General features: G+C 39.2%; 1 protein-coding gene across 18 annotated transcripts in view; it reads right to left on the reverse strand.

Moving 5' to 3' along the window:
- CEP112 (centrosomal protein 112) overlaps positions 1 to 20,617 on the reverse strand; it is a 417,919-nt gene that overhangs the window by 158,718 nt on the left and 238,584 nt on the right. For all 18 annotated transcript variants that reach the window (XR_014820925.1, XM_084983965.1, XM_084983960.1 and 15 more), the window contains one exon: positions 2,363 to 2,593. Coding sequence is in view for 17 of the 18 variants with exons in the window: in XM_084983965.1 (XP_084840091.1) it covers positions 2,363 to 2,593 (231 nt within the window). In the remaining variant the exon portion in view is untranslated. The remainder of the gene's footprint in view (positions 1 to 2,362; positions 2,594 to 20,617) is intronic.

The raw sequence follows: 20,617 nt of genomic DNA on the forward strand, positions 1-20,617 counted from the left end.
CTCCTTAAGGACTGTGGGCTTTTTTTCTGAATAGACCCACAGTGCCTGGGATAACGCCTCTGAGAAACAGAAATCATTCAAGAGATATCTGCCAAATAAATTACCGATGGTTTCTAACACTAATTTCTTTAATTATTTGTAACCTGTTAGTAACACGACTAAACCTATACTTGAGCATTTTTCTCCTGTTAAAAAGAAACATTTAAAACATGAACAGATGAAGCAAGAAAGTGAAGGCCTAAACTGTATGTTTGCTAAGTCTGGCTTTACTATATCCAGTTTTTTTAGAAAATCAAGGTACACTGGCATCTGTGCCATGTAAGCACATTCACTTGGAAACACTCTGAACTGCTGGTGGAGGCGAGCGGAGTGGAGACGGGTGTGTATCAGCTCCCAGAGAAGGCAAGTGCGTCACCACTTTAACTCCCCATCAGCCTCGCTGTTGCTATTGTCAGAGGCTGGATCTACTACCATATACGGAAATTTCCCTGAGTCCGGACACTCGGTACGTGTAGCGTCAAACATTATGATTTTGTACCGCTTTGATGGAACCATCACCGACATCCTCATGTGGATAAATGCAGGCCCCTCAACCGGAACGAGTCACGTAGGCCCAGTGGCTCCTGCAGTCTCTCAGCAAAGGGCAGATAACTCCATTTACCTACTGGCTCCAGCAAGTCACCTGGAATCACTCAGGACTACTCAAGCACCTGCCCCCCCTCTCCCTCTTTCTCCCTCCACTTCTCTCCACCCACCTCTGCGTGTGAACCCAAAGCAAATCCTGCCAGCTCTAACCTCAGACCATAACCCCAATCTGATCAGTTTACCACCTTCAGCACTATTGGCCAAGCCCAAGCAGCTATCATACTCTTGTCTAAAGGACCGCAAGAGCTTTGGACTAGTCTCCCTACTTCCATCTTTGCTCTAGCCTCAGCCTGCACAGAGAGATCCTACTCAAACGGGTCAGGTCAAGCCAGTCCTTTGCTCAAAACCCACCAAGCCTTCTATACTCAGCAAAGTCTAAGCAAAGCCCTTTCAACAGCCTCTACAGCCCTACAGCGCCCGGTCCATCCCCGCGGGGTCTCTCCCCTGACCGTATCACCTCCGCCTTGCCTTTCATTTCCAGCCGCACTGGCCTCCTTGCTATTCCTGGCTCACTCCTGCCTCTTTAGAGCCCATTTTCTATTTATTTCTGGGTTCAGAGCTGGGCTGCCAAAGGCAGTCTGCTGAAATCTGAGTCAGGTAAATTAGGGTATTCCTATAAAGTAAGCACCTCAGGCCCACGACCCAGGTAAAAGCAGTGGAGCAGTGCCTAGGGTGGCGTTGTGCACACTAGGAAGGCTTAACATTTAAAGAGGAAGAAGAAGTAGAAAAAATACAATCAGAAGATTCTTTTTTTTTTTTTGTCTTTTTTTTTTTGTCTTTTTAGGGTCGAATCCACAGCATATAGAGGTTCCCAGGTTAGGGGTCAAATCAGAGCTGTAGCCGCCGGCCTACACCACAGCCACAGCAACATCAAATCAGAGCCATGTCTGTGACCTACACCACAGCTCACAGCAACGGTGGGATCCTTAACCCACTGAGCAAGGCCAGGGATCAAACCCATGTCCTCGTGGATCCTAGTCAGATTCTTTTCCACTGAGCCACAATGGGAACTCCAGAAGATTCTTAAATTACACTTTTTAAGTGTCTTGATCCCAAGATACAGATTGGCCTTAAAGAACTCAGGGGGCAATTTACAGTTGCTATGATTAATGGCAGTTCACATTTACTATCAATTAAAATATTTACACTTTTCCAGAACATCCAAAGAATGAATGGTTGAAACTATATCTGGAATATGTCAACTCAAAATGTGACATTATATTGGCATATATTTCAAAAATGTATAACCTAAAGAAAGTTCTTAATTTGAAACATCAATTTGGGAAAACATGTCATCATTTATGTGACACTGTTATACAAAACTATAAAATCTAGAAATAACTATTAGATAACTTAGGAAAGATTTGAGACGTAGTCTTAACTTAGGGAAACTCAGGGTTACAGCCCAAATACTCCTCATCAGTATAATATCTGACGATATTATAACATATTGTAACACTGTCCTATCACGATGTGTATTTAATTACTATAGAATGGGATTTCCCATAAATCCCTTCCATGAAAGCCAAGGGAAAAGCTAGGAAACCCAGCTCCCTTAGACATACATCAGGATACTTAGGTTGCTCATTTCAATGCTTTATAAATCTGGGGAGTAATTCTATGTCCAATACTTTTTAGAGATTAAATACAAGGGTGGCAGCTGTGGATTTCAAACACAGGTCCCCCTTGTCTGTGAAAGTCTAGTTGGGCATCTTACCTTTTCCAGCGTCATCTCTGTCTCCGCAGCATGAGTCTTTTTCAGCTCCATCTTCATCTTTTCTGACTCAGCCTTCAGTTTGTTGACAGTGGTCTCATGGTCCCGTGCAGCCCTTTGCTTCTCCTCTTCACGAAGAAGACCAAGCTCTACCAGCTGCTGTTTTCGCTGGGAATTCACATTAATCAGCTCTTCTCTCAACTTGTGGACTTGTGCCTCCATGTCAGCAATAACCTTTAAAAAAAAAAATGGAAAAATGAGCAGAGGATACGACTAGGAAAGTCATAGAAAAAGAATTGCAAAAGGCTACCAAAGTTCACCCTTTCCTTCCCTCCTTCTTGCCTTCCTGCCTCCCTTCCCTCCTTCTCTAATTCCAACATTCCCGTCTAGCTAAAATACTACCTGAAATATTGTACCATGTGCAACATAACCATATTCAGTTGTATTTGGTTCAAATATCTGTGTAAATGGAATATTACATGTATTCTTCTGCAACTTGCATCTTCAAATATTCAGTATTATGTATCTGAGATTTATCTAGTACTTGTTGCATTTTCCTTTTTATTTCATTGATGTGTGCTCTTATTTTTATGTCCTTCATTTTACTTTCTTGAGTTTTTTTATTCTTCTAACTTCTTGTTTTGGATATCTAACTCATTTATTTTTATCCTTTCTTCTTTCTTGATTTATAAACTTAAGGCTATTAATGCCCTTCTAACTACTGCTTAAGTTTAATCTCTTACGTTTAGATATATGGTATTGTCAGTATCATTTAGTTCAAAACATTTTTTAACCTCCATGATTATTTTTTGACTTTTGATCTAATTAGGACTACTAAATAGACTTAATAGACTTCTTAATTTGCAAACTTAGGGGGCATACTAGCTTCTTGGCGCTGCCATAACAAGGTATGAAAAGTGAGTGGCTTAAGACAACATTTATTCTCTCAAAGTTCTAGAAATCTGAAACCCAGGTGCTGGCAAGGTTGGTGCCTTCTGGAGACCAAGGCAGAATCTGTCCATACCTCTCCCCTAGCTTTCCACGTTTGCTGGCAATCCTCGGCATTCCTTGGTTTACAGAGGCGCCACTCGTCTCTGCCTCCATCTTTGAGTGACTTTCTTTGTGTCTGCATCTTGGGTCCAAATTCCACTTTCCCTATGAGGACTCGGGTCATCTTAGATTCAGTGCCCATCCTAACCCAGCTGACCTAATTTTAACTCGATTATATCTGCAAAGATCCTACTTCCAAATAAGGTCTCACATTCACAAGTTCTGGGTGGATGTGAAATTTAGGGAGGATACCAATCAATTTAGGACATGAAGCTAAACGACTACTGTCCATGTGTCATTCACTTCTAAGTGCACTGTGGCCAGAGAATTTAGTCTATACCACATTCGTTCTTTGAAAGTGGTTGAGATTGCTAGATGGCCAGTTACCCGATGTTTTACAGCTCATGAATGATTGCTAAGAAACATGTATCCTATCCTTTTGGAAGTTGTTGCATGCTGTGTTCCACACAAATCCATTAGCTCAAACTTGTTTATTATGTTGTTGAAATCTACACCTTACTGATTCTTTGTCTTGACCTATGGACTGCTTAAAGACTTGTGCTAAAATCTCCCACTATGACGGTAGGTTTATTTCTCCGCGTACTGTTAACCGGCTTTTTGTTTTCAAATAGTGATCCTCACTCTTTTTGATTTTCCTGCAAGTCACATTGTCCTAAGATCAACAGATCCTTTTTTTTTGTTTTTTGTTTTTGTTTTTTGCTTTTTAGGGCCATGCCTGCAGCATATGGAAGTTCTCAGGCTACAGGTCAAATCGGAGCTACAGCCACTGGCCTACACCACGCTACAGCAACGAAGGATCCAAGGCACATCTGTGACCTACATCACAGCTCATGGCAACACCAGATCCTTAACCCTCTGAGCGAGGCCAGGCATTGAACCTACATTCTCATGGATCCTCGTCGGGTTCATTAACCGCTGAGCCCCAAAGGGAACTCCCTGAGATCAACAGATTTTAATAGCAGCTTTTTCCGGAGGGAGATAGATAGCATTTGTTTGATATAGTTTTATCCAATCTTTCATTTGAGACCTTTTCATATCCTCCAGTTTTAGGTATTTATTTATCTTATAAACAGCATATATTTTGGAAACTTTAAAAAAAAAATCTAGTCAACCTCAGTCTTTTAAATGGAGCGTTTAGTCCAATTTGGTCCATTAGTTTGCATATGCCAATATACATTTGCCTTGATTTTTCTCTTATCTTGTGCTATTCGCCCTGCCTTCTGTATGTTTTATTTTTGCCCCTTCTTTTTCTTCTTTTATTCTAAATGAATAAAATTTTTCCTCCTTCAGCTTTCTTCTCTCTCTGGTTTGGACGTGATAACACTATTTTTTCCTTAGTGCCCACAGTAAGAGGCCTCAACATCTATGTTTCACCCATCAGATTTTAAAGTAAATTATTTTTTATATCCTTTTAAACAACAAAAGGAACTTAGGACATTTTAAGTTCCACTGCAGTCTTCCATATTTCTGTGCCACAGTTGCTACTTGCAGTGTATGTTGCTTTTATCAACTCCATATTGCTAATCACCTTAGTCAGTAGCTGCCTGGATATAGCCATGTTTACCCCCGGCTTCTCTCATCCCTTCTTGCAACATGGACGTTCCACACATACAAGCAGCTTACTTTGGCCCCAAGCGCATCCTTTTAAGTTCTTTAAAGAAGTTTAGAGGCAAGCACTCTATTTTCACTACTCTGAAAATACTTTTGCAGGTGTTGTTGAAAAGTCAGCTGTTATTCATTGGAAGATAATTTGTTTTTATCTCTCTGGCTGCTTTTAGGATCTTTTTGTGTTTTGTGTTCTCAATTTTTTTTTTCAGTTTCTTTAAGTGCAGACATGTTTTTTATTTTTTGATTGGGACGTGCCACTCCTCTGAATTTGTTTTTATAAGTTTTGCAAAATTCTCAGGTGTAAACTATTAATTTAATGTGTCTGTTCCATTCTCTCCTCACTCCTTCTGCACTCCAATAGATGTATGTCCAATTTCCCCGTTCTTTCACCTAATCTCTCATATTTTCCATCTCTTTCCCTCTCTCCCACATTCTAGACATTTTCTGTGTGTGATGTGCTCTCAAATCCATCCAGATCCTTAATTTCAGTTGTTTTGTTTTTATTTTTAGGAGTTTATTCTTTTACAAATATATTTGGTATTTTTTAAATTGCTTTACCATTAAAGTATTTTCAATTCCTTACATTTCAATTCCTTTAACTTTATACTAAATGTGATTACTTTCGATGCTGTGGCTGATAATTCCAGTTATCTCGAGTCTTTGCAGGTCTCATTCTGATATTCAAAATTTCACGGTAATTTGTTTTTTCTCATATTGGTTTGTGTTGCTGTCCTTTTAAAATTGAAGTTGAAAGTGGCTTCTCCTGCAAACATGTGACTCTGACAGACACCTGGAGCTTCCCAGCGACCGTTTTTCAGAATACACTGATCTTGTGCGTGTGCATTCACGCATCAGATGCTCCTGAGCGCTGTCTTATAGTTATGAATTTGAGGGGTGTCCCCACGCGGTGCTGAGGTTGTTTCTAATTCATGCGGACACTGCAGGTATGGCCTGGCCCCTTGGAGTCCCAGCTTTATGATGCAGACTGGTAGCCTCGATCCCCCACCTTAAGCAAACCCTGGACTTTCTCCCCCCCACCCGCCGTGCCTTATAAGAGCCCTAAAACTTAAGCTCATGTTCACTCAGGTCTAAAGAAGGTTCTCGAGGTGAGAGCTGCCTTCAGTACTCTGCTTATACCTCTGGGTTTCTGTTTTCACTCAGATGTTGATATCTGAGTATCCTAACTAACTTAACAGCTTCTGAATACATTCAAAAAGATATTCTTTTTTAAAAAAATTATCTAGTCTTTTTAGTTGTTTTCAGAATGAAAGAGGAACAGGGAGGGAACTTTATATGCCATGCTACCAGATGAATAGTTTAGGCTAAGGAGAATTATTATTATTACTGTTGTTCTTGTCTATGCATTATCTATTAAAGCAACATTTTCTGAAACACAATAAATGTTGTATGTATAACATACTTCAATAAGCACTGTATAAACCAACAATTCCCTGACGAAACCAGAGAACCCCAAAGTGACAGTAATGACAAAAGTTACCCTGGGATGCTGGGAACAGGAACACAAAGCTAAATGATAAGTTGCTTTAAAAATCAAAATACCTATCAGAAGAGGTTACTTCATTTTCAATAAAAATCCTGTACTCATTCATTCTGAATATTAACAATTTCATAATTTCTATGTGCTAAATAATAATTGCTAGCATGTTGAGTACTTACTTTGCACCTGGCATCTCATGTAGATTATTTAATATGGTAGGCATTAAATAACCCAACATGATAGATACTATTAGCATACAAAGTTTTCCTTTATATTAGATTGTGGTCAGTACACACTATTTCAACTACTGATGCTGCTCCCTCTCTACACTAGATTGGAAGAGACAGGAATTACAGATGGTTGGTCAAACATATTTATGTTGCAAGAGAAGGAAAGTTTTAATAATAACAAATCTGACCCTCAGAAGCTGGAGGTGATAGGGTGCTCCGTTTTTATCCTGCCTCCCTAAAAAAGCTGCTTTAAAATAGATGGTCCCTGGAGAATGTGCAAAAGGACTTTATAGAAAAGGCAAGGCAAGGTTTGCAAAGTTGTGAAGTGTATTTGCTTCCCTGTTTCATAGATGTATGGATTTCTGCATATTGATAGACAGCTACAAGCTGAAAACAAAATATCTTGCTTTCTAATCCTTGTTTTATGGTTCCTTCCCCTTTCCTTTTTTTTTTTTTTTTTTTTTGGCTTTTTAGTGTCGCACCCACAGCATGTGGAGGTTCCTGGGCTAGGGGTTGAATCGGAGCTGCAGCTGCTGGCCTATACCACAGCTACAGCAATGCAGGATCTGAGCCGCGTCTGCTACCTACACCACTGCTCACGGCAATGCTGGATCCTTAACCCGTTGGTCGAGGCCAGGGATCAAACCTGCATCCTCATAGATCCTAGTCAGGTTCGTTAACTGCTGAGCCATGACGGGAACTCCTGGTTCCTTCCCCTTTAATGCAATTCTTGGGCACAATAAGAGAAGAGATCGTCTATTTAATCACATTCTGAGACAGACAAGAAATCTTAAAAAAAGAGAAATTTTCTAAGAGGATTTAGACTTAGCGACAACTGTTTTGTTTTTAGGGGGCAAAATGTTCTTTTAAAAAACACTCAGTGAATCAGTGTGGTAGACTAGGATGGGCTGCTGACTCTGTTTCCCAGAATTGACCATGGAGAAACCGCAGGAAGCATGAATCTGAGATATTAATAAGGATAACAGCCACAGCAATGAAAACAGTAGCACAAACAAACCCAGAGGGGTTCCTGGGGAGAACAAAGGCTGTCCTAAACTGCAGACTATATGTCTGTGGAAGGGAAGGGACTGCAGCCTGGGGAGGAAGTCAGGAAACTGGAAGCCATAAGAAGGGGGACGGGAAGAATGCTTTGTTCTCTGCTTCTGCTGCTCCCTTTTGTTGCCAGGTCCTGTTGCCATGGTGGAAGGGAGAGCCCAAGGCGGTGCTGCCATGAGACCGGGCAGGCCAAGGCAGGGAAAGGCCCTGCTGGGTGAGGAGCTGAAGAACAGGTGTACACTTATCAGAACTTCTTGGGCATGCCCTTTTCCACGCTGTCCCCTCCAACTTTCAGAACTAGTGACATTTAACCATAGAAAACCGCCTCCTCCTATTGCTGTTTATTTCCTAGAGGTTAAGGTGAATTCCTGCGCAGCAGATTTTCCTGGTAGAGTGGCTGCGAATGGGAGTGATGCTACAGTGGAGCACTCTGTCTTGGGGTCCAGACTCTCTCCTCCTCCTCCTATGAGCTTATTCAGTAGGTCAAGAGCTAAAGCCTGGCCTTTTGCTCTTCCCAGTAGATGTTACCACCTAGACAGTCCCAGGAGAACATGAGATCACTGGTCAAATTAAATATCCCTGAGGAGCAAAAGTACAAAAAGCACAAAAAGCAACAGCAGCTAAGAGACATACATTATCTGAAGTAGTATAACTGGAACAGGTGGATAAATAATTCTTTAAAAGCATAATAAATATGTATGTGTGTGAGTACGAATGCATAAAAATACACTGAAAAGGGTAAGCAAAGAAATTAAAGGCAGAAAGCAAAAATAAAAAGAAAAGAAGAAAAGTGGAAATGATGGGAGAAAGAAAAGGTTCCCTAGCGCCAAAGAACAAAATCGTAAACTGAAAGGATGATGAGATCAAAGCGCTCTCCCGGAAGGCACCAGGAAGAGATAAGGAGATAGAAAATACAACAGTCGAGATCTGTGGAGGACAGAGAAAGCGACCAGATGGCGATAATGCAGTAATATGCTCTGGATGTTGGTGTCCCCACAAAATCCACACACGGGAAACCTATGGTTGATGGTACAAGGAGGCAGGGCCTTTAGGAGGCAACTGATGTCTTTATAAAATGGGGTCAGAGCCTCTCTGAAAGAGACCCCAGAGAAATGCCCTACTCCTTCTACCTTGTGAAGACACAGTCAGGAGATGCTAGCTACGAACCAGCAAGAGAACCCGAACCGCGCTGGTGCCGTGCCCTCGGACTCCCAGCCTCCAGAGCTGTGACGAGTTTCTACTGCACCGCCCAATCAGCGGTCTTTTGTTGAGCAACCCAAGAGAACCAAGACATGGAATCTGAGAAAAAGCAACATGGAAAGATTTTATCCAGTTCCGTCTGGTCTGACAGCCTTTGCTTTTTATCACATGCTACACGGAGTCCAAGTTGTCAGAATTTCTCATGGAGGGTGACACTGAGAAGCAGTGCACTTTGCATTTTACCTGTTCTTACTGCGCACTTAGTTTCACCTAGTTTCACGATGATTAGTACAACGTTAACATCCCAAAGCCACAAGATCATTAAATCTTTACAAAAAATTTAAAAAAAAAAACCCAAAAATGTTAGTTTTCCAAAGGCACTGATACCGCCCCAAACTGAATTTCAATGTTTTTCAATGTACATAAAAATATTTTTCATGGTACAATCACTGGGTAGACATTGTTTACATCTTCTCCACACCTATCTTTAGGTCTCTATTCCCACTTATTAGTCTCTTTGTTATTTTTCGTGGCTTCTTGGTATTTCAGATTACAGTGTATCATAATTTACTGAATCATCATTCTTGAACATCTGCTTTATTTCCAATTAGTCACTATTACACAGGTGTCATCTGTGAACAAATATTTTGCTTTAAGGTTATATTATCAAAATTATTTGGATAAACCATAAGAATAATTTTTAACTTTTTAATCCAAACTGCTCTCCAAATCAGTGAATCTCTTTCCAGGGTAAACAATGGTATATACTCGTACCCATCTCCATACCCTTCCCAGGGCTGCACTTCATCATTTCGTGTATTTTTATGAGTTGGCTGGGCATGCAATGGTAACTTAGAGGAAGGCATTTTAAATTGCTGGCAACACTGATACGTACTGGATTTAGTCCAATGGTGATTTTCAAATAGAAAAACTATGCTGAAAAATGTATCAACTAATTATGGAAGAAATAAACATTAAATGAAAGAAACTTAATGCTGAAGTCTTCCCTCAGGTATTTAATATTTCAATCATTAGCATGTGCTGATAGCTAGAGTGATGAAACTGCCAAGATCAATTTGGAATAGATGTGTTCATTCTCCTTTAATATTATAAATAGTGAGCGATAAACCTTCATCTATGTGACTGATATAAAAGAGCAGGACTATTTTAAAAATTCACAAGTTAATAAAGGTTGTGTCTCTGAGAGACAAACTATAAGGACAACTTTTAATCAAGCTGACTCTCAATTAGCAGTTTAAATAGAACAGAAAATGTGGAAGTAACTCAAACGGCCAGCGATGGATAAATGATAAGCAAAATGTAGTTTATACATATGACGGGATATTGCTCAGTCTTAATAAGTAAGGAAATTCTGCAATATGCTTCAGCATATACGAATCTGGAGGACATTATGCTACACAGAAATAAGCCAGTCACCGAAAGACAAATGCTATATGAGTCTCCTTAGACGAGGTACTTAGAACAGTCAAAACCATACAGATAGAAAGTATGCGACGATTGCCGGGGTGGGGGGAGGAAGGAGAGGTAGTGTTTCATGGACGCAGAGTTTCAGTTTTACAAGATGATGATAGTTCTGTGATGGATGGAGGTGGTGGCTGCACAACAAGGTGAACGCATTTAATATCACTGACCAGTACCCTTACAATGATTAAGATGACAACTTTTATATTATGTGTATTTTACCATGATGAAAAATGAATTACAAACTCCCCCTACAACATGGACCCATTTCCTTAGGAAGCTAATGACTCTTGAAACCATACTGAACCTAGTACGTTCTGGCAAAAGAAGTGAGAGGTTGAAATATAAATGACTATGGATTGTCAGGATCATCATCGCAAACAAAAATTCTAATGCACTTTATCAAAGCAAAATGAAGTTGAACCGAGCACATGTTCATGGTTAAGAAACAATCATTTAGATTATTTTCAAAATTGAAAAATTTTTCTACAGGCGCTTTTGGACTAAAGACACTTTAACAACGTATTGATATATCCGGTTACCTTTGTGCATTCAAAGAAAGTTTATGGACCGTCATCATCACAAACTGTTCTCCTTGTGCCACTCTTTAATTTAGAACGACATATAATTCACTATTTACTAGGATCTATACTGTGGAAGCCACTGTGATAAGTGACTTTCAGAAAAACATCTTCCCCGAAAGACTTTAGACGACACACACACACGCCATAAGAGATATAAGAGAAGACAAAGGGCCATAAAAAGTCAGAAGAGGGAGTAGTTACTTTGAGCTTGGAAGGATTCTAGAAAATTGAATAAAACTGAAGGCATCTGAGATGGACCCTTAAGAGATAAACTAGCACATTTGTGGATGGGGATGTAGGACGTTTCAGGCAGAAGAATGAGTCATATGGAAGGAGAAAAATAGAACATTAAAGAAGGGAAACCCAGAAAAGAGAAATCTGGTGAAGTTATCGAAGGATTTTTTTTTTTTTTTTTTGTCTTTTGTCTTTTGTTGTTGTTGTTGTTGCTATTTCTTGGGCCGCTCCCGCGGCATATGGAGGTTCCCAGGCTAGGGGTTGAATCGGAGTTGTAGCCACCAGCCTACGCCAGAGCCACAGCAACGCGGGATCCGAGCCGCGTCTGCAACCTACACCACAGCTCACGGCAACGCCGGATCGTTAAGCCACTGAGCAAGGGCAGGGACCGAACCCGCAACCTCATGGTTCCTAGTCGGATTCGTTAACCACTGCGCCACGACGGGAACTCCATATCGAAGGATTTTGAATGTTAAGCTACATGGATTGGATTTCAAGGAATGAGAGGCAATGAAGATGCTGAAATGTGTTGCTGCGGAGGGGGTGGGTATGTTCGGACAGTGAGCCAAGTAACAGCACTGGATCTGGTACCAAGAACAATGAGCCTGGAGGGAGTTTATACAGTGGATTAGACACACTGGAGATAGGAGGCCAGCAATGGGGAAAGAGTGGAACAGATGGGAATACAGTCTTAGAGGTAAACAACTAAATGCGTGTTGAAGGCAAGGCAGAGCGAAGCATGTTGCTGATGTTTACTTCAGTTTGCCAGATGAGATATGCTGAGAGGCCCTCGTGAGATGAAACGTGGTCCTGTATAAAATGCATTTTTTTTCCTCTTTCTTTGCTCACAGGCAGAGAAATACCTAAAGAGAAAATCAAACCAAACCCAAACCATGTACATGCAAAACTGCATGTACCGAAACCAGGATAATGAGCAGTAAGCACAATCGAAGGCCAGGCAGGAGTTCCTGTCGGGGCTCAGTGGGTTAAGAACCTGATATAGTGTTTGTGAGGATTTGGGTTCAATACCTGGGTTTGCTCACTGGGTTAGGGATCCAGCATTTCCACAAGCTGCAGTGTAGGTCGCAGATGGCTAGGATCTAGTGTTGCTGTGGCTGTGGCACAGGCTCCAGTTGTTATTTGACCCCTAGCTTGGGAACTTCTGTATGCCACAGGCATGGCTGCAAAAAGAAAAAAAGAAGAAGGCCAGGTATCTTTGAGAGAAAATGTCCTTATCAGCATTGCAACTATAGGGAATGGGATGTGGGAGTTGAACAGGATGCCACCCAGCAAGTCAGAGAGCCTGGAACAGGACTGAAGGGGTTCCAGGTCAGTAGTGCACTCCATTCCCACCTGAAGCTAAAATAAATTCCCTCTGCAAAAAAAAAACCTTCTTCAGTTTAATGTCTCCAAGTTTCCCACAAATTAAGATAAACCAAAAATCACTTCGTAATAAAAAATTACTATGTACCCCCTGGAAAAAAAAAACACCCACAATTGGTAAGAGTCAACAGAAATAGACTCCCACTAGCAAGCACTTCAGGTATGGGAATTATCAGAAAAAGAATATAAAATATACATATGTGTTAAGTTTTTAAAGACACAAAGCCTGGAGTTACAAAACAAGTAAATCTGAAGCAATTAAGCAAAAACCACCAGATTTAAGAAAGAACCAAACATAATTTCCAAAAAAAGATAGAGTGAATGAGTTAAGGCAGCTTAAACATAGCAGAAGTGAGAAGGAGTGAATCTGAGGGGAGATCTTACTAAACTACTCCCATTGCAGCACGTTTACTCAGAAAAAGCCAACAGTGAGATGTTTAAAGCCACAGAAAAAAAATAAGATCTAATATATATATATCGAGTTCCAGAAGGAGGGGGGAAAAAAGGGAATATGGGGAAGACATGAAAAGATAATGACAGAACTTTCCAGAACTGAGGAAAAGCAAAATTCCACAGAAACAGGCAGCAGAATAACTATCACACAAGACGGAAAAATAGGGAAAAAAAAGGAAAGAAAGGAAGAAAATAAAACCACTTTACAATAAAAAAAATTACATCTAGAGACTAGTAGTAAAATGGCAGAACACAAAAGACCAAGAAAAAAAAAAAACTTAAAAGCAGACAACATGGGGGAGAAACAGATTATATTCAATAAACGACATCCTAGTAGCAACAGGCGTACCAGACCCCAGATTTTAGTTTTTCAAACCTTCCTCCAATGAAAGGAACCAGTGGTCCTTGGACAAATGAGTGATTCTAAGAATGGGCATAAAATGCCTGAGATAAACCTGGAACGTCCTGCTGTGCAGAAGGAAGGAGGCCAAGCCTGACGGAGAAATACCAAAGGGGCAAGGGGCCAACTGAAAGTTCCCACTGGCCAAAGCTGGACCGATCTGAGAAACAAGCATTGAATTACAGTCCAAAGGTAACATAAATATCCATGAGTACACACTGATATAAGTGATTTAATTTATCAATAAGGGAGAAGAGACAAATCGTCCTTACACAAGAATACCAAATGACTATAGAAGGGCACTTTACAAATTCTAAACAGGCCCTACTCAAAACTGTCAGGATCATCAGAAACAAGGGAAGTCTGACAAACTGTCACAACCAAGAGGAGAGTAAGAAGATGGGACAACTAAAATTAATATATTCTAGGTGGAATCTTGGAACAGAGAAAAACTTTAGGTAAAAACTAAGGAAATCTGAATAAGGTATGGATTTTAGTTAATGGAGATGTATTTATATTTGTGAAAACTGAAGCAACATACCATCCTAATGTATGACAAGAATATGGGAAACTGGGTATGAGATAAATGGGAGTCCTTTATATCATCCTTTCAATTTCTCCATACATGTATAACTTTTTTAAATGGTCTGTTTTTAAAGTTGGATCAAAGAGAAGCAAGGAAAAAACTGGGAAAGATGAAAAAAAGTAAGTTGGTCTCAATAATCATAATACAAAATACATGTAAATGGACCTAAATCACTAGTTAAAAGATTGTAATAGAGTGTGATTTTTTTAACAAATCAAAATTTGTTAAAAAAATTTTTTTGGCGTTCCCATCATGCACAGTGGAAACAAATCTGACTAGTAACTATAAGGTTGCAGGTTCGATTCCTGGCCTCGCTCAGTGGGTTAAGGATCCAGCGTTGCCGTGAGCTGTGGTATAGGTCGCAGACGTGGCTTGGATCTGGCATTGCTGTGATTGCTATGGCTGTGGTGTAGGCTGGCCGCTATGGCTCCGATTCGACCCCTAGCCTGGGAGCCTCCATATGGCGCAAGTGTGGCCCTAGAAAAGACAAAAAAAAAAAAAAAAAAAAAAAAAAAAAGAAAGAAAGAAACTGGTGGTATCAACGACATTCTTTGACAATACTGCGATTAAATTAAGAATCATGAAAAAAATAGCAACAACGAAACCAAAATAATTTCCCATATACTTCAAAACTGAAAATATGAACCTTTAATGATTCATGTTTCAAAATGAAGATAAAAATTAAAAGTATTCAGAACTAATCTCTGGAAAAAGACACAAGACACTGTTTACATTTGCACTATGTTCGATGGGAATGAGGGGGTTGTGGTGACAGGGTCCATGGGAGACATTTTACTGCATCTATTTTATGACTCAAATTCTGATTAGTGTTAACATATTTCCTATTCAAAATAAATTCATAAAATTTAAATTCTGAGAAATGATTTTTAATGAAAATATTCCTTAGCAAATCCTGAAGGATGAAACTAAAGTGAAGGAAATAGGTAGCTTTAACATGCCATTTATTTTTAAAAGGCTAATTATTAAAAAATTAGGCAACCAATTTAAGAAATTAGCTATATAGAACAATTTCTGCTAAGACTGATGAAGGAAACAAGAAAGGCACAAATAAACAATATTAGAGATGAAAATAAAGTACAGCAATATTGGGAGTTCCTGTCGTGGGGCAATGGAAACAAATCCAACTAGTATCCATGCAGATGCGGGTCCAATCCCTGGGCTTGGTCAGTGGGTCAGTGATCCACCATTGCCATGAGCCGTGGTTTAGGTCGCAGACACAGCTCGGATCCCACGTAGACCAGCAGCTGTAGCTCCAATTTGACCCCTAGGCTGGGAATTTCCGTATGCCATGGGTGCAGCCCTAAAAAGAAAAAAAAAACACAGCAATGTTATCTAGAAAAAAGAGATAAATAATATCAAAAATTTAAAAGGCACTACACAGATCCATTAGAGATCAAAAGGATAATATCATAAAACTATTATACCAATAACTGGAGACCTCAGGCTAAGTAGATTCCTAGGAAAATATAAAGTGCCAGAAGAAGAGACAATCAAATAAAACAATGCAATTTAAAAAAGTTAAAGAATAGTCAAGAATCTTACGACAAAGAAAAACACTAAGATCAGATAATTTTATAGATGAGTTCTAGAAAAAAATTCCCCAGGAGATAGGTCATTCTGATCTTTTACAAACTTTTCCAGAGAACAGAAAAGGAGGAAAATACACTTAAACTGTTTCAGAAGTCATAATTTTTTTTTGTCTTTTTAGGGCTACACCCGCAGCATGCGGAGGTTCCCAGGCTAGGGGTTGAATCAGAGCTGTAGCTGCTGGCCTACACCACAGCTCACGGCAACACAGGATCCTTAATCCACTAAGCAAGGCCAGGGATCAAACCTGCGTCCTCATGGATGCTAGATAGATTTGTTTCTGCTGAGCCACAACGGCAACTCCCAGAAGTCATAATATTGATACCAAGAGATGACAGGACTAGGAAGAGAAATAAAAATTATATGCCAATTCAGTCATGAACCACATATAAAAATGTTAAATGAATTATTAGCAAATCAAGTACAATAATGTATTAAAAATAAAATATGTATCATCAAGTTGCAAATAATGAAGGTCGGCATAACATTTATAAAATTCTATAAATGCCGAAAGTATCAGATTTGGATGAAAAGAAAAAATTCCTAAATCCTAAAAATTTACCAAAACTGACTAGAAAAAAAACTGGAAAATGAATCATCCTATAACCATTAAAAAAATTTAAATAGTGGCCAAAAATCTTTCCAGAAATAAAATATCAAGCCCAGATGGCTTTATTGGCAAGTTCCACCAAACATTTAAGAAACAAATAACTCACTCTTATACTAATTCTTTCAGAAAATAGAAAATGAAGGATTATTCAGCAACTCCAACTATGAGGCTAGCACAACATCAATTAAAAACATGTTCAACATGACACCATAAAACTCCTAGAAGAGACCACAGGCAAAATATTCTCTTACATAAATCTTACAAGTGTTTTCTTAGGTTAGTCTCCCAAGGAAGTAGAAATAAAAACAAAAATAAACAAACAGGACCTAATCAAACTTACAAGCTTTTGCATGGCAATGGAAACCACAAAAACAAAACAAATAAACAAAAAAAACCCAAAAAAGACAACCTATGGAATGGGAGAAAATAGTCGTAAATGATGCAACCAACAAGGGATTAATCTCCAAAATATATAAACAACTCACACAACTCAACAACAAAAAACAACCCAATCTAAAAATGGGCAGAAGACCTAAACAGACATTTCTCTAAAGAAGACACACGAATGGCCAGTGGGCACATGAAAAAAAATGCTTAACATCACGCGTTATCAAAGAAATGCAAATCAGAACTACAAGGAGGTACCCACCTCATGCTGGTCAGAATGGCCATCGTCAAGTCTATAAATAAGAAATGCTGGAGAGGGTGTGGAGAAAAGGGAACCCTCTACACTCTTGTGCGAATGTAACTTAGTACAACCACTATGGAAAACAGTAAGGAGGGTCCTCAGAAAACTGAAGATAGAACAATCATTTGACCCAGCAATCCCACTCCTGGGCACATATCCAAACAAAACCACAATTCAAAAAGATGGAGTTCCCGTCGTGGCGCAGTGGTTAACGAATCCGACTAGGAACCATGAGGTTGTGGGTTCGGTCCCTGCTCTTGCTCAGTGGGTTAATGATCCGGCGTTGCCGTGAGCTGTGGTGTAGGTTGCAGACGCGGCTCGGATCCCGCGTTGCTGTGGCTCTGGCGTAGGCCGGTGGCTACAGCTCCGATTCGACCCCTAGCCTGGGAACCTCCATATGTCGCAGAAGCGGCCCAAAGAAATAGCAAAAAAAAAAAAAAAAAAAAGACGAAAAGATGCATGCACCCCAATGTTCACTGCAGCACTCTTCACAATAGCCAAGACAAGGAAACAACCTAAATGTCCACTGACAGATAAATGGGTTAAGAAGAAGTGGTACATATATACAATGGAAATCTACTCCATCATAAAAAAAGAACAAAATAATGCCACCTGCAGCAACATGGATGCAACCAGAAATGATCATGTGAAGTGAAGTAAGACAGAAAGAGAAAGACAAATACCATATGATATCACTTATATGTGGAATCTAAAATATGGCACAAATGAACTCATCTACAAAACAGAAACAGACTCGCAGATATAGAGAATAGACTTGTGGTTGCCAAGGGTGAAGGGGGAGGAAGTAAGATGGACTGGGAGTTTGGAGTTGGTAAATGCAAACTACTACATTTCAAATGGATAGACAACAAGATCCTACTGTATAGCACAGGGAACTCTATCCTGAGATAGATCATGATGGAAAATAATATCTAAAAAAAGAATGTTTACATATGTATGATTGGGTCACTCGGCTGTACAGCAGAAATTGGTACAACATTGTAAATCAACTATAATTTAAAAATTATATGTAAGTATGACTGATTTACTTGGTGTACAGCAGATATTGGTACAAGACTGTAAATCAACTATACTTTAATAAAAAATAAAAATTTAAAGGCAGGAGTTCCCGTCGTGGCTCAGCAGGAACCATGAAGTTGTGAGTTCTATCCCTGGCCTTGCTTAGTGGGTTAAAGATCCAGAGTTGCCCTTAGCTGTGGTGTAGGTCACAGACACAGCTTGGATCCAGAGTTGCTGTGGCTGTGGATGTGGCATAGGCTGGCAGCTACAACTCCAATTCAACCCCTAGCCTGAGAACCTCCATATGCTACGGGTGGGGCCCTAAAAAAAAAGCAAAAAAATAAAAAATAAAGGCAAAAAAACGTAGTAAAAAATATCCAGAAAAGAAATATCTCAGGTCAATCTCTCTCAAAAATTAACAAATTGAATTCAATGTTAATACATCATGAAAAAATTGGATGGGGCATAGTGTTGGTTTAACATTAGATAATAATCTATAATACAATTTATTCCATTGATGTATTAAAAGAAAAAGCTTTATGATTATCTCAATACATGGAAAAATATTTGATAAAATTTCACCATAGAAACTCTTAGCAAAATAGGAATAGAAGAGACCATTCTTAACCAGATAAAAGTATTTACTAAAAACTCAGCAAATTTTATCCATTCTTAACTGTGAAGTTTTAATATAGCTCTTTTAAAACCAGGAAGAAGCAAAGACTGTCTGTTACCACTACTTGTATTCATGAGTGCATGACAAGAAAAAAATAAAATGAAAACAAAATTGTCTTTAATCATAGATGTTTGTCTACTGAGAAAATGCAAAATGAATATACATGCTACTAGAAATAAGAGCTTAGAAAGGTATCTGAATAAAAGACCAATACTTAAAAATCATTTGCTATTTTTATACACTGGAAAAAATGATAAAATACCATTTATAACTACATATAACAAATATATAAGTTCCTCAGATATAAGTCTACCAAAAGATGTGCAAAACTCTCAAGAAAAAAGTATAAGCCTTTGAAAGACATTAAAGAAGATGTAAATCACTGAGAGATATATCACAGTGATGCCAAGTCTCACCATCAGTTCTCCCCAAATTAATCTACAGCATCAATGCAAGTCCAATTAAAGTTTCAACAAAAGCTTTCAGAAGTGGAAAGCAAAATGTTTAGGAGTGAACACAGTCCCATGATATTTCTAAAGAACAGGTGGTGTGGAATTCCATATCAAATATCAAGACCCAAAATAATGTTACTGAAATTAATAGTGTAGTATCATCGCAGAGGATGCCGAGCCTAGAAATGAGCTCACATGGGTCAGAGCTGGCACTGCAGTTCAGTGGGGAAGTGATGAACTAGCCTAAACTGTGCTAAGATAATAGTCATTCACACGAAAAACACCAAAATCACATCCCTATCTTACACGATAGACAAAAATAAATTCTCTCCATTCCTAGGCATACGTCCAAGAGAAACACAACACATCTCCACAAGAAGGTGTACACGAACGTTCAGAGCATTATTCATAACAGCCAAAAAAGAGAAAACCAACCGAAATATCCATCAACTGATGAATGGGCAAACAGAATATAGAATGTACGAACAATAAAACATCATTCAGCAATTAAAAGAAACTGAGAGACTGGTTCACTTTGCTGTACAGCATAAACTGGCACAACACTGAATCAACTACACTTTGATAAAAAATATTTTAAAAGGAAGTGAGAAAGAATACATGTAACATGTACGAACCTTGAAAACAAACTGATAAAAGAAGCCAAGAGGTGAACAAAAGACCGCCTATTGTATGATTCCACCTGTATGAAACATCCAGAACAGGCAACAGAGACAGAATTGAGATTACTGGCCACCCAGGGCTGGAGCGTTTGGGGGAAATGGAGCGTGACTGTAACAGGGTATGAGTTTTTTTGAAAGGAGGTGATAAAATGTTCTAAAACTGATCGGGTAACAGTTCCACAATTCTGGGAATTTACTAAAACTCAGTGAACTGCACCCTTTAACTGAGTGAACTGTATGGTATGGAAATTGTATCTTAATGAAAAGCATCATTTAAAAAAATTAATGCTTGGTGGATAAGAGACCAAATATGAAAGACAAATTTTTTAAAAATATGGGAGATGGCTTTTTTTAACATTAAGGTAAGGATTTCTTTTTTTCTTTTTTTCTTTTTAGGGCTGAACCTGTGGCATATGGAAGTTTCCAGGCTTGGGGTCGAATCAGAGCTGCAGCTGCCGGCCTACACCATGGCTATAACAATGCCAGAGCTGGGCCACACAGCTTGTGGCAACACTGGATCCTTAACCCACTCTACAAGGCCAGGGATCAAACCCGAGTCCTCATGGATACTAGTTAGATTCTTAATCTGCTGAGCCACGACAGGAACTCCAGGAAGGATTTCTTAAACATAACTCAAAGGGCACTAACTTGAAAAGACAGAAAAAGTAGATAAAATATAATTAAGAATCTTCCTTTATCAAAAGACACCATAAAGCAAATGAAAAGATAAATCAGCACC

This window comes from Sus scrofa, chromosome 12 (assembly GCF_054392235.1).
Source record: "Sus scrofa isolate SSC_HxYL_T2T_F1_AM1 chromosome 12, Sscrofa_HxYL_maternal_Yorkshire_Landrace_v2.0, whole genome shotgun sequence".
NCBI classification, from domain to species: domain Eukaryota; kingdom Metazoa; phylum Chordata; class Mammalia; order Artiodactyla; family Suidae; genus Sus; species Sus scrofa.